This window comes from Canis aureus, chromosome 13 (genome assembly GCF_053574225.1).
Source record: "Canis aureus isolate CA01 chromosome 13, VMU_Caureus_v.1.0, whole genome shotgun sequence".
In the NCBI taxonomy this organism is placed as follows: Eukaryota; Metazoa; Chordata; class Mammalia; order Carnivora; family Canidae; genus Canis; species Canis aureus.
This window is the reverse complement of record NC_135623.1, coordinates 49,633,923-49,649,370: the sequence shown is the minus strand read 5'-3', so window position 1 is coordinate 49,649,370 and position 15,448 is coordinate 49,633,923. Positions and strand designations below refer to the sequence as shown.

Sequence of the window (15,448 nt, the reverse complement as noted above, 5' to 3'; positions counted from 1 at the left end):
AAAGAGGACAGTATTTAAGTTGACCTTTAATTTGCAAATGATGCAATAGGATTTGTTGAAACCTAATTTAGCTATAGAAATCTAGAGGCCCAGAGCACGGGAGAAAAAAGAGAGAGACATTTCTCATAACCCTAAGAGGTGTAGGCAACTCACATCTGTTATTTAATGGTTACAGATTTGCTCGGATACTTTTACCTCGTCAACCCAACTAAAGATTCTATTGTAAAAAACCCTACTTAAAATCCCTGTATTCACAGAAATTTTGCTGCTTTGCATCACTGCATATGTCCACAGATATCTCTTAGCTGGTTGGGGCTCAGGGAATGTGGGAGAGCTACACAGACTTAAGGGGCTCTTAATGTTAAATGTAAGCATCAAAACATTCCTTGGTGGTTTTTAGGGGTATTGTGGGATTTTGGTTTCCTTACCCTGAATTTTGAAAGTAGCCTAAGCACCTGAGAATGTACAAAGAGATACTTCTTTTGTCTCTCGTAAGTGACATTTTTCAACCAGCGGCTAGTATATTTAATTTGAACTGATTGATAAAATTCTTCAGATTGTCTTATGTGAATTTGTCTTAGAATAACCAGCAAGTTCTTTAAAACTTAACTGAATTCCTAGAAAATAGAAAACGTATGTGAGTGAGCAGAGCTATTGTTCCTTCAAGCCGACTTTTTTTTTCCTTTGGGAACTGTGTATTTTAGTAAGAGATGTCTAAGCCCTCCTCACACTGCTAAGCAAGCACGGGTATTAACTACTATTGAAATACTTATATTTTTATTTTATTTTATGCAATTTTTGAAAATTACCTCAAGGACTTTGTTTCTCTAAACAATGTGTTGTCTTCAATGTTTGATATTCCTGAGTTCTGACTAGTTGGGAGCCTTGAGCTTCAGTCTCTGCTTCTTTAGAACAAAATTTCCATTAAATGCTCACTTCCTCTGAGAAATAGCTGTTGGAGAAGCTGGACACCTATTTGGTAGAGGTTGAAAATGGTTTTGATAAAGTTCAAAACTTAATTTAATGCGCTCTGTCTCCCTAATCATCTTCTCAATTTTTATACAAAAAAAGTTATATAGATAAGAAGCTTTTGCACAGCAAAGGATACAGTCAACAAAACTCAAAGACAACCTACAGAATGGGAGAAGATATTTGCAAATGACATATCAGATAAAGGGCTAGTTTCCAAGATCTATAAAGAACTTATTAAACTCAACACCAAAGAAACAAACAATCCAATCATGAAATGGGCAAAAGACATGAACAGAAATCTCACAGAAGAAGACATAGACATGGCCAACATGCACATGAGAAAATGCTCTGCATCACTTGCCATCAGGGAAATACAAATCAAAACCACAATGAGATACCACCTCACACCAGTGAGAATGGGAAAAATTAACAAGGCAGGAAACAACAAATGTTGGAGAGGATGTGGAGAAAAGGGAACCCTCTTACACTGTTGGTGGGAATGTGAACTGGTGCAGCCACTGTGGAAAACTGTGTGGAGGTTCCTCAAACAGTTAAAAATATACCTGCCCTACGACCCAGCAATTGCACTGTTGGGGATTTACCCCAAAGATACAAATGCAATGAAACGCTGGGACACCTGCACCCCGATGTTTCTAGCAGCAATGGCCACGATAGCCAAACTGTGGAAGGAGCCTCGGTGTCCAACGAAAGATGAATGGATAAAGAAGATGTGGTTTATGTATACAATGGAATATTACTCAGCTATTAGAAATGACAAATACCCACCATTTGCTTCAACGTGGATGGAACTGGAGGGTATTATGCTGAGTGAAGTAAGTCAGTCGGAGAAGGACAAACATTATATGTTCTCATTCATTTGGGGAATATAAATAATAGTGAAAGGGAAAATAAGGGAAGGGAGAAGAAATGTGTGGGAAATATCAGAAAGGGAGACAGAACATAAAGACTGCTAACTCTGGGAAACGAACTAGGGGTGGTAGAAGGGGAGGAGGGCGGGGGGTGGGAGTGAATGGGTGACGGGCACTGGGTGTTATTCTGTATGTTAGTAAATTGAACACCAATAAAAAAAAAAAAAGAAAAAAGAAAATGATCACAAAAAAAAATTTAATTTAACTTTTATTTTATTTTCTAGAGCAGCCATTTTTAAAAGCAGTTTTATTGAGGTATAATTGATGTATTAAAAACTGCACAGATTTAACATGCAGACATTGATGAGTTTGGACATAGGCAAACGTCCATGATACCAGTATACTCAAATTAATAAACATATCCAGCATGTTCCAAAAAAAAAAAAAAAAAAAAAAGTTATATATACTTTACTTCTACATTTAAAATACTTTTTTCTCCTTCTCTGCCTTTGTTTAAAATTCAAAGCCCTAAAGTACCAGTTTTGTTTTGTCTTTTAAGATTTATTTATTCAGGAGAGACAGAGAGAGAGAGGCAGAGACACAGGCAGAGGGAGAAGCAGGGAGCCGGATGTGGGACTCTGGACCCCGGGATCACACCCTGGGCCACGGCAGACACTCAACCGCTGAGCCACCCAGGTGCCCCTAAAGTACCAATTTTAAGAGATGTTAGATCCTATTGCTGGATCTTTGTTATATATATATTTACAATTTTCTAGTCTGTGAAGCTCTCAGAGTATAGGTCTTCTCCACCAGAAGCAACACCAAGTAGTGATAAGGACCCTGTGGGAGGAGGAGTGTCTGGTTTACGAAGGGACTGCTTATCTTGGCCACTGCAGAACACAAGATGGGGTCCTCTTATGATAAGTTCTAGGCATGCTGTTTTTCCCCACATCATCCAACCCACCATTGACAGTGATCTCCCCAAAATGAAAATTTGGTTCAGATCTTTCTTGTCTCTCCACTGGTTTAAGGATAAAGTCTGACTTCCCTGCCAGGGCCCAGGGAACATGGCATTCCACCACCTCTTCAGCTGTTTCCCTTGCTCACTGCATTGCTCTCTCCACATCTTACTCTGCAGCCCCATAGATGCTTGCAGTTCCCTCAATGATGTCTCAGATTCCAGGGCATTGCTGGCACTGCTGACTGCACCTAAATGTCCACACAGTCGAAATCCTACAGTTCTTACAAGATGAGTTCAAAGAACACCTCCATGAGGTCTTTCCACCTCCTCTTCCTCCCCATAGAACTGACCACAGCCTTTTTTGTGTGCCACATCACCACCACACTAAAATACCTTATGAGACTTAGATCAAATTGTTGTGTCTCTTTACTAAGTTGGAATTTCCCTGCAGGGAAATTTATTATCTATCTATTTATTATCTATCTATCTATCATCTATCTATCTATCTACCTACCTATCATGTTCTTTGTACATAGCACAAAGTAGGCATGCAAAAACACTTTTGTGAACTAATGAATAAATGAATGAATACCCAAAATTCCCAGTAACCACCAGAGCCCTTGGAAGACATATCTGGATTCCAAACAGTCAATCATAAGATTTCATTGAGCCTTTCTCACACCATGCCAAACACTGGGGACTTGGTGGAGTTTGTGGTCTAAGTAGGGGAGATAAGAAAGAGCCTCCAAAAGGAAATGGTATTGGGCTAAGACCTGAAAAGCAGACAGTTAGGCAAGATGGGAGTGGGAGGGGATGCTTCAGGCAAAGAGAAGAGGAGGAACAAAGGTGTGGACATGGGAAAGAGTGTGGTGCATTTGAGGAAACAAGAGGTGTCTAGTGTGGCTGGAGCCTGGAGAGAGAAAGTTGAGGGGCGAGCAATGAGATGAGGAGGGGGGGGGGGGGCGGGGGCTGGATCACGCAGGGTCTTATAGGTGTTCAGAAGGAGGAGGGGCATCAACCCATAGACTGAGCACCTCCCTAACTGACCCCTGCTAATCCCAATTCAGGCTGTCCCTGATGACCTGCAGAAGAGTTAGGAAGCCTGGAGGAGGGCATATTTGTGTTCACAAAGTTCCTCAGTGGCTTTGGTTACATTTTTAACATTTTAACTCTTTAACACTTAAAAACTTTGGTGTGGTTTGCTTTGCTTTTCAGTTTAAGTTTGTTGTTGTTGTTGTTGTTGTTGTTGATGTTGTTTTCCAGTCTTAAAAGTGTGTGTGTACATGTTACTGAAATGTTGAAAATATTTTGTTGGTCTTCTATGAATGTGTGATTTTCAAATATGCTTGTACTCATTCTGTACATGCCACTTTGCCATATGGCTTGTTTAATTCATTGTTTTCATTTTAGATGTAATCTGGAAATTCATTCAGTTGTTTCTCTTAAGAAATTAGCTAAAAATTTATAACTATTAGTATTTGACTGAATACCTCTTATGTACAAAGCACTGTTCTAATGCTGAGGAGATTCAAAAGGAGCTAGCTCTGGGAACTAGCAGCCCCAGAAACAAATTTTATGTCTCAAAAGAGTCCATTTGGTATCCTAAAGTGATTATAGGTTTATGCCCTACCTGTAAATAATTACACTGAACTGAAAGATGGAAAGGAGATGTAACATTAACTAAGAAATATAGATTATTTTTGTTCATTAGTTATCCCTTTTGATATTTTTTACATACTTTCATTGATTCTTAATAAAAAATTCCTTTCTTTACTTTTGATTTTAATATTTGCCAAAACTTAAAATTTCTATTATCAATTTATTTTTTAAAGTAGTTCTTCTTATATTATCTTTGAAATCTCACAACTGAGTGTTGAAGATGAGCTTAGAGATATATGTTATTTTTCATGCTATTTAGTTAATTTGTGTAGCAATTGCTTAAATACATGTGATGAATCAGGTAGTAGGACCAAGTCGAGGAACAAGATGAAAACAGAATTTATAAGAGAGGAGAAAACATTGCAGAGTTTGAGGACAATGATTTCTGCCTGCACAATTTATATGTAAGGATGAGTTGGCAGCTGATAGAAAGAGGCAGGTCTTGGTACTTGATCCTCGAGTAGGTTGACTAGAAATGTCAAGAACATTTTCAATTCTTTGTGGATTCTCCAGGAAACATCAAACATTTAGCTGAAGAGCCAAGGTGACAGTCTCTTTGAGTAATGTCTGCAGGTGCTCTTCCACCCCCTCTTCCTCATACCTGCACACCACTTCCCTCACTAGAATGTCTCAAAGGAATGAGCAGAAATACATCCTCAGAGTTTAGCTCACTGATGGTCATCTAAGATGATTTACAACTCTCAAAAGCATAAAAATAACATAAATGCATGAAGTCAGAGATTGATAACTAAACTATGGTACATTTATATAATGGAATACTATGCAGCCATTAAAAATCTTGTCATAGGAGAATATTCAACAACATAGGGCACATGTCTATAGCATATATATAAAATACTATGTACATATTTATATATACTTAAACACAATGATCCTATATTTGGATGCAACAGCTTAAAGTTCAGATGGCTATACATCAATATGTTTAAAGTATCCATCTCTGGGTGGTTTTATTCCCAACTTTTCTTTATTGAATCTAGATTACTTTTTTTAAAAAAATATTTTATTTATTTACTTGCGATAGAGAGAAAGAGAGAGCTTGAGAGAGCAAGGTAAGTGGGGAGGGACAAAGAGAGAGGGAGAAACAGACTCTCCACAGAGCAAGGAGCCAGACACAGGGCTCGATCTCAAGACCCTGAGATTATGACCTGAGCCAAAGGCAGATGCTTAACAGACTGAGCCACCTAGTTGCCCCAGGTTACTCTTGTAATTTAAAAAATCCTATTTAACTTATAAAAATTTTATAAAATAATTCATAAATTTTATATTCATAAAATTTAAAAATGCAAGCATAATTGTGTAACTATAAAAATCAATTTACAATGTAATGAGATTTTAAAAGGATATATGAGAATACCTACCTTATATTCATGTTTGTGTGCCTATATGTTTATTCTAAAGAATAACCATGGCCTAGAACCCAATGTATCACTTGGTTGTCTGGATCCCCAGCCAGTAATCTTAGAATGGAGCTATCATTTCCCACCATTCCATTACAATACTAAAATGCTATTTTTGAAAAAGAAAAAAGAAGTATGGGTGGGGAACTTTAGAAATGACTCATCCTCTATCAAGTGAGAAGAAAATTGAATTTAGTTCATGTCTCTGTTTTAATCTTTACCAGTGAAATAGAATGGTACCAAGGAGGTGGAGACAGGAAGACATGGGGCAGAACCTACGTCCTACATAATTGTCATGGGTCTCTTCCTTTCTTTAACACTGACAATTATCCAAAGTTATGGAAAATGCCATGCAAAAGCAGCTTCCAGCCTCTCCTTCTTTTATAAGAATGATAATAATAACCAACATGCATGTAATGCCCATTAGGTGCCAAGTACTCTACTAGCGTGTGTCTGTATATGTACACACCTGCACAAAACTAGTTCAGTCCTTACAATGACATTTTGAGGCAGATTTCATTATTTTAAACATGAGGGAATTAAGATATACTTTTCTGTGAGCCCTTGCTATGTAGAAATTCTGGATCTGCTACTGGAAGGGACATGGGATAAATTTGCATTATGATATGCTCTAGAATCCACTCATTCAACTCATTGCTGTTTTTTTTTTCAACTTCTGTTTTATACAGGTTTCATTTCCACAGAAGACCCATCATTCAACACTCCTAGTACAAGACAAGACCCTTCAGGCACTATGTACCAACATCTCCCAGATGGGGGACAAAGTTAGCTCACCAATTTTTTTTATTCAAGTATAAATAACATACAGTATATTAGTTTTGGATGTACAATATAATGATCACAAGAAATGTACTTGTAATCCCCTTCACCTATCTCACTACTGGTGGAAACGCAAGCTGGTGCAGCCACTGTGAAAAACAGTATGGAGTTTCCTCAAAAAATTAAAAATAGAAATACCACATGACCCAGTAATTCCACTACTGAATATTTTCCCAAAGAAAATGAAAACACTAATTTGAAAATATATATATGCATCCCTATGTTCACTAGAGCATTATTTACAGTAGCCAAGATATGGAAACAGCCCAAGTGTCCATCCATAGATGAATGGATTAAGGAGGATATGGTACATATACACAATGGAATGTTACTCAGCCATAAAAAAGAGTGAAATCTTGCCTTTTGCAACAATGTGGATGGATCTAGAGAGTATAATGCTAAGTGAGATAAGTCAGAGAAAAACAAATACCATATGATTTCACTCATATATGGAATTTAAGAAACAAAGAAAAAAGAAACAAAAAAACACAGGGTTTATTCATGTTTTAAAATAGTTGCTTCTGAGTGCACTGTTATGATGCAACTCTATTTAATTGAACCTGTCACTGGTGAAACTCTGACCAACACTAAGAAACACCGCTAAGTGGATGCAATCCTTACTCCAAGGGAATTCTCACTTCTGGAATATCTCACAGAAATAATACTGTGGGATAAAGCAACTAAAACCATCTAGCAGAGTGTATAATTACTGAAAGTGACCATGAAATGGTGGGCCAGATAGAAGGGATCTTATTGTACAGTGGTGATGAGGGCCCTGGGTCAAACCATGCAGGGCTCAGCTGTCCCACCTGCTAACGCTGAGGTAGTTTCTGCAAGGGCTTTCTATCTTCTTCATTTTAAAATGGGCCCATAATATTCATCTTATGATGAATGACCTCTAGAGGTCAAATAAGAAGCTGTATGCAAAATTGCTCCACCCCGAGCCTGACATATCATAACTGCCTGCTAAATGAGAACTCTAAGCCACGCTGGGTATTAAGAGAAGTGCAGTCAGGCTACATTCACTGTCTCTATTTTTCTCAGGAAACAATGACTTCACAAGAGCTGGTTGAAAGTAGGAAGGGAGTGTCTCTTGTGGGGGGGTTAGGCAGGATACTCCAGATTTTTTTTTTTTTTTAACTCAGAAAATACCTAGAGTGACTGCAGGATCATTAGTTAATAGAAACATAGAGAAAATGCTCTGGGATAAATGGAAGCAGCAGATTTTAAGAACAGAGACCAGGGGAGGAAAATTAGGTTAAGTGCTTGGAACTAATTATTAGGCTTCTGCATTCAATGAAACAATCTAATTTTCAAAGTGACTTCAATGTGAAGCCAATATGATGGTGTCCAACCAGAAAACATTTAAAAGTCAAATACAGACACACAATGCTATATGCCCTGAATTTTAGAAATAATGGCTAGCATGGTGGGGCATTGCAAGTGTTTTCATGCATTACCTAATTTTATCCTCACAGGAACCCAAAGAGATAGGTACTATAATCTTTGTCTGCCTAAGAAATTACTAAATCACAGAGAAATTAAGTAATGTGTCCAAGGCCCATAACTAGTAAGAGAGATTCTTGTGAATGAAAACCCACCTATCTTGCTCCAGAGCTCATACACTAACCACAACCATCAACTGCCATGAAGAAAGAGAAGATAAGCCCCAATTAAACTTTAAACATAACCTCTAAAGAATGACCAAATATAACCAAGTCCTTGACTACATGATACCATGTGGTATAATATGTTATATTCAAGAAGACTGTAAGGCTGTAGTAGTCTTACTACTTCATGACATAAAGGGGTATTGGTGACTGCAGAGAAAGAAATGTAATCAGGTTAATGCTAGTGGTGCATTAAGGTACATTAAGGCAACAACACTAGAAACTTCTGCAGATACAGAATCCAGACAAAATCTCAGAAGAGACACAATAAGGATTTGGCTTCAGATGGTGGCTCTGGCATAAGTCTGGAAAAATTGATACCAACGTAACTCTGTTGGCTTTGGACTGAAGTTCATGTGGGGTGATGGCTTATTGTGTCCCCTTTCTTCTCCATTTTTACACCTATTTTTAAATGCACTGCTTTTTTGTAGAAGTCAATAAGTGGTTCTTCCAGTACTTTCTCATACCCTTTCCTTCATTTAAGGAGATGGTTTGCTAATTTCTGCCCATGAATATTTGTTGAATAGTTCAAAGTAGATAGTGGAATTACTAGTGTTAAGATTGACACAGTTCTTCATGAGTTTTACTAGCTAACTACTTAAATTGAACAGTAGCTCCCCAAACACAGTTAAAAAGAGACCCACTAAACAATCTAATTCCAATATGGAAGTTTAAAGACATACCATATGTATTCTGACTTTATTTTGAAATTTTGTCTTTTTAGAAGCAAGACAACAACTTGTCCACATTTTCTCTGAACCAGGTAAGTTAATATTTGACATAGAATAACAATAATTTCATCTTAAATTATACATTGCTAGTTCGCAATGTCTAAGAAAATAAGAAGCATCAATTTTTATCTTTTTTATTTTTAAAAGATTTTATTTATTTATTTCAAAGAGAGAGAGGAGAGCAACAGAGGGGAGGGAAAGGAAGAGCAAAAGAATGCCAAGATGACTTTGTGCTAAATATGGAGCACAATGTGGGGCCCAATCTCACACCCCCTAGATCTTGGCCTGAATCGGAATTAAGAGTCAGATATCTAACTGAATGAGCCACTCGGGTGCCCCCAAAAGCATCAATTTTTAAAACAGAATAGGGTATATTATTAACTTTCATGATATAAGATTGTAAAGGCAAGCAAAATGCACACTTTTTAAAATTGAAATATGCATTTCTTATTTTCCTAAATATTTTGGAACTAGCAGTACATAATGCGATAATACTTTTTCTTTTAATTTAGGTTTTTTTAGCTTTATAAGCAACACGGTTACTTGAGAAAAGTTTCGTCGGAACTTATAAAACAATTGAACTTCCTTCTTTCCTACTTGTAAAGAAAGCAAGAAGCTTAAAATCATCTGATTAATTGGCACATGTCAAGAATAAATATGAACCATTTATATCTCAATTCTGATTCATTTTGGTCCTTATGCTACCACTTTGGGGTTATTCTCCCAGCCCTCTGTGCCTGGAGGACTGTCACTCCCCTTCTTTGGTGCTGCTGTGGATCAGGCTTTAGTTGATTTATGAGCTCATTTACTATTTGGCCTTTCTAAGTCTCCCTTCACAGTTGGCTTGTGTCCATACTTCACACAAGAAAAATGGGTTGTAGAACCGAATCACTAGCTCATGAGTTACAGCTACATGGACAGGAAGGTTGGGCAATATTAGTGGCAGGAAAAGCTACTTTTACTTTTTAAAAATCAATAATAAGTATTTTAAACATAAATTAGCCAAATAAATGTGCCATTTTACTTGTGTCTTGCCTTCAGTTCTATTGACTTCATTTGAAAGCACTACAAATATGCACAAATAGGCAAGACTACTTCTAACTTAAATTTTGTTTCATTTTCAACATGTAAAACTTGAGAAATATTTTAGTATACCTCCAGTATAGTCTATATTGTATATTACATTAGAACTACACTTATTAGTATACACAAGTTATACAATATTAATGTATATTATATTTAGTTTATTTCCTCCAAAACTTTCCAACAAGATTCAATGATCTGTCCAATATCCTTTTGTACATCAAGACATTGTTTTCTCTCATAGTTTTGAAACTATGAAAGAGTGTGTGTTTTTTTTACGTATCGAGGTAGAATGTCCACATGGCTCTTATCCATAATTATGCCTGTGAGGTCCTGTAAAGAACAATGGGAGTGAGTTGGAACTCTGGAGTCTTGGTTGTCATTAGATGTGTGACCTTGGACAAGATGTTAGTGCTCCAAGTTCCAGTCTCCCATGTGGTTGTGAAAAATCTATTTTTTTAAATATATAATATACATAAAAGAATATTAATGTATTTCCTATAAAAAGACAAAGTGATATTACCCTGATTTTAATTGTTTTATTTTTCAGTTGATATGTGGTAGTTTATTTCACACTTTGGTAATTTTCTGTTCTCTTTTTCTCCCATAGTGATAATAGGGATTATTTATGCAGTAATGCTTGGTATCATTATAACTATCCTCTCAATTGCCTTCTGTATTGGCCAACTGACAAAGGTGAGAATTCAGTTTTTAATTTTGCTGTAAGTGTTTGTGTGAACAACTCTATTCCTCTGAGTTCAATTAAACTCAAAGAGAAGCAAAACTGCATAAAACTCCCATCTTTTTCAACTGGACACATAAAAGTCACTGGGTTATTCAGGTGGAAGTAGTTTTTTTGCATTTTCCCTATGAAGGAACTCAAAATATAAAGGTCTCCCCCACTTTGCAACGAAAAAATTTTCAAAGTTTTTGTCTCATTTGATTTAATGTAATTTGGTGGATATAGACGAAACAATCAAATTTCTAATTATAGTATGTATTTTAACTTGTGTGTGCAAAATATTTAAACTAACATGATGTATTTACATATGTTTAAAACTTTTGCTTTTTTTCATTCTCATATTTCCTGGTACAAATTTTTCAAACCCCACCCATGTGTTTTCCAGCATGAGTGGTTTTTTTCATCACTAAAGCTAACTTTAAATCCATATGATACAACATTCCAAAACATGTAACGTTTACTATAACTTTCTATCTAAGATGTTTAAGACACAACACTTGTGTGTATATTTCTGATGCTATAATTAGAACTATAATCCTAGATCATTAAGTACCTGGTCACCAAAGAATGCTATGGTTGAGTTCTTGTTTATTCTCTGTTCTTGATCTCTCTTTGTGATCTCCACACCCTAACCTCTATATATGTAGTCTTTTAGAAAAGGCTTATGTAGAAGGGTAACAACGTTGCAATGACAAGTGTATAACAACAACTTCCATTGGGTGACTTCTATCATGATCCAAACTTTTTTTTTTTTTTATGATCCAAACTTATGATTGATTATCATCACTCTATGTAAATGTATCTTCTCTAAAGAATACTTCTTAATAAAAGTGATTGAGAGTGCCTGTTGTGACACGAGGGATGTACAAACGTGAATGTAAGATGACTCCTCTTGTCTGTGGTATAAATACTAGGGGAAAATAATCTCCTTGTGATTGGGCATATATGGCAAAACGAGTTGTCTTCTCTCTTGACTGATGCTCTAAAATAAAAAAAGTCAACAAAATACTTAGTTGGGAAAATTCAGAGAAAATCTTCTATAAATACATAGAAAAATTGGATCATGATCAATATGCTAAGACATCTTGCCTCTTTTTAAAAAAACTTTCCATTTTAGCTTTTCATTACAGCAGGGAAATATGAAAGTCAGTGTTTGGGGGTAACAATTTACCTATGAAAATATCAAATACTATTTCAAAATACAAATACAAGTGTAAATCAAAGTTTGTAAATATCTATGAAATTGTGCATTTTTCCAAAAGTAACCTTTGCAAAGCATATTTTCATCAAAAGAAAACAAATGTTAGCCAAAAAAAAGTTTTTTGAACTTGAGGCATTTTTTATAAGGTTTTAAGTTTTGAAAATTGTGGCATTAATATTCTTCTGGATTTTACTCATAGAAAAGTTCACTTCCTGCCCAAGTTGCATCTCCAGAAGATGTAGACCCTGAGGTTCTGTAGAAACAAGAAATCCAGGTTGGTGCTAATATTCTTTATGCCTTTTGTCTTTTGGGGAGGGAAATAAATTAGTTACTACTTTCAGAGTTGGGAGGGGTATGCCCAATTAGGATTCTTTTATATTCTATTTCATCAACGCTACCTCTGTAAAGAATTTTTATGTGAACATTTGTCTTTGGCATAGTGAAATTATCCCTTAGGCACAAAGTATCTTTTAAAAAAAAGTGAAGCAAATACTGTAACTAAAAGCAAAGTTAAATTCTTTTGTATACTTCCTATTTTCTAAACTGCAAAGTTTTTATAAGAGACCTTACAGTAGGCATAGTTGAATAGCCCCTTATCTGCAGCTAGACCTGAACTTGCATCCATATTTCAACACTTACTAGCTGTGTAACCAGGCGCAAGCTACTAATATGGAGATAATGATAGTTAATGTGGTGATAATTTAATATGAACATAATGATAATGTCGACCTCATGGAATTTCATGAGGATGAAATGAGCTACAGCAAGTAAAACAGTTGCAATAGTTCTTGGCCATAGTGCTCACGCCTGTTAGCTCTAATAAATAATGCAGGCTCCATGCCCAAATGACCTTCTCTGCACGACTGGCTAGTCACCTGGCCCTCTGTTTTCATTTCTACCTGCAGGTGCTAGGTAGATACACAATATTTGGAAAACTGCAGGTCAATTTTGTTCACACAGAATAGTTTTAACTTCCACAGTGGTTTTTTAAAAGAGCATTCATTACCAACTTAGAAAAATAGGAGATTTTTACATTAAAAAACACACAAATATTAGTACTACCTCACAGAAAAAAAAAAAAAAAAGTAAACCCTAACAACCCTGTACCAGCATAAGAGTAATTCGTAAAAGCTGAGTAGTGGTCGCTCCCTCAGCTATTGGTTTAAATACCAAGCCAATTTTATTGATTTCATTCATTATGCCTCTTGTACAACCTCGATAATTAAGCATATAGTTCCTATTAGATGTCACCTGAAGCATAAGCCCAAGTGATGTCTATTTTGGGAGATGTCCACCAAGAACAAATCTCTGTGAAATGGGCTTTAAGGCTCAAGCAAAAATGACCTGACTCCTCCTTCTACAAAGTCAATTAGGATTTTTCCATAATTATAAAAAATCATGAAGGGGCACCTGGGTACCTCAGTCGGTTGAGCCTCTGACTCTTGGTTTTTGGCTCAGATCATGATCTCAGGGTTGTGGGATTGACCCTGAGGCAGGCTCTGCACTCAGCAGGGAGTCTGTTTGAGATTCTCTCTTTCCCCTTCCTTCCCTTTGCCCCTCTCCCTGTCTTATAAATAAATAAATAAATAAATAAATAAATAAATACTTTTAAAAAGTCATGATAGAACTGAAGACCTGTAAATTTTTGGATTCTAGTTTTAACCTAGGACTAAGCACTTATCTTCAAAAGACTTGCTAGGTTTCCTAGACTTTGGAATGAGGAAGGAAAGTTTTAAAATTCATTCTAGCTACATAACCTATAGGCAGGACTTGCATCATTAAGTTATCTTATGGATTGTTCTTAAAGCTTAACCATGATTGTTACCTAAGTACTTAGTCCCAGGAAAGTCATGCTTTATAGAGTAAATCGCATATGCAAGGTTCTCAGCAAAATGAATTAAAAAAAAACAATTTGTTGATACTTAACAAAATTTTGAGTCATGTGCCAGATTCATTTCACTTACTAAGGCTATCTTGTCATAGGACTTGCAGGTGGAACTAATGTCTGTATTTTTAACCTATATTATGCATTATTTTTAAAAAAGAATGAAAAAAAAAGAATGTTTTTATGCTGTTTCTAAAATGGAGCGATTGCCGCCCAAACCCATGAACATTACGCAGGGCAAGACAAGGCAGTTCCGGGCAGATGGACAACATGACAGAAAGCACAGGAGACGACCAAATATGCTGTACCCAGGGAATTATGTGCATTTCTATATATTAGCAAGATTAATGCTTTGGTTCTGAGTTCATGCCTCAAATATATGGAAAGACAGGAGAAAGTCAAATGAACCAAATTTCAGACTTTTATTTCCCCATATTTGCACAAGTGAAGTTATTAAATGTGTCTTAGTAAGTTAGTGACATGGGTTATAAAATCTGATCTATCTTACAGGAAATATAGGGAAATATATAAAATTATTTAAAAATACTCTAGTCCTATTTTCATAGCATACTTCTATGAAGAAATGTACAAGTCCAAGACAACAAGAGACAGAGAAACCATGTCATCTCAACGAGAACTAGAAATGTTAGGGTGTAAAGTAGTAATTACTTTAACCACCGTGAACTTGCACATAGTTTATGCCTGATAGGAAGTGAGACTAAATGGATATGAGTGAGCTGCCCATGGTGGTGGCCAGAGGTGATTCTTTTTTTTTTATATATTTATTTATTTATTCATGAGAGACACAGAGAGAGAAATAGAGGAAGAGACACAGGCAGAGGGAGAAGCAGGCTCCATGCAGGGAGCCTGACGTGGGACTCGATCCTGGGTCTACAGGATCACACCCTGGGCTGAAGGCAGCACTAAACCACTGAGCTACCAGGGCTGCCCCAGAGGTGATTCTATAGCTCATTTCTCACAGGAGAATGTTTGGGATACAAAGATCCCGTGATACCCAAATAGAAGAAACTGTGGAAAACACTCCATTTTCACAAGGGCAAAGACTCTTCTCCTCCTTTTAACTCACTCTGCAGGAGTAATATAAATCCAACTTTCTAGCCAAGAAAGGTTGAGGGTCAGATTTGATGAAAGAAACCAACCCAGCACCCTTTTCCCACTGCTAGAGAGGAATTTAGCAGTGTGGTGCTGTACAGACTTCTTATTGCTTATGTCCAAAGAACAAAGTTATTCCCAAGAAAGATTGTAGACTAGGGAGGTTGCCTTGGTTCAAAGACACATATGTAATTCAACTCACTTATCAGTTGCTGCCTTCCCACTATATTCAGCCCCTATACAAGTTCTGTGTTAGTTTCTCATCTCTTTAGAAATTAGGAACAGAATTACTATGTTTGTG

The 15,448-nt window shown here is 36.4% G+C and overlaps 1 protein-coding gene and 1 long non-coding RNA gene across 3 annotated transcripts in view; one reads left to right on the top strand and one right to left on the bottom strand.

Moving 5' to 3' along the window:
- The window catches only part of GYPA (glycophorin A (MNS blood group)), a 31,824-nt gene that overhangs the window by 14,904 nt on the left and 1,472 nt on the right, over positions 1–15,448 (top strand). For both annotated transcript variants that reach the window (XM_077846157.1, XM_077846156.1), the window contains exons 3-6: positions 6,572–6,667; positions 9,117–9,155; positions 10,817–10,902; positions 12,349–12,423. In XM_077846157.1, the coding sequence (XP_077702283.1) occupies positions 6,572–6,667; positions 9,117–9,155; positions 10,817–10,902; positions 12,349–12,408 (281 nt within the window). In that variant the 3' untranslated portion in view covers positions 12,409–12,423. The remainder of the gene's footprint in view (positions 1–6,571; positions 6,668–9,116; positions 9,156–10,816; positions 10,903–12,348; positions 12,424–15,448) is intronic.
- LOC144282475 (uncharacterized) overlaps positions 10,722–15,448 on the bottom strand; it is a 134,612-nt gene continuing 129,885 nt past the window's right edge. Inside the window, exon 6 of the long non-coding RNA XR_013350908.1 lies at positions 10,722–11,930. This is a non-coding gene — a long non-coding RNA (uncharacterized LOC144282475). The remainder of the gene's footprint in view (positions 11,931–15,448) is intronic.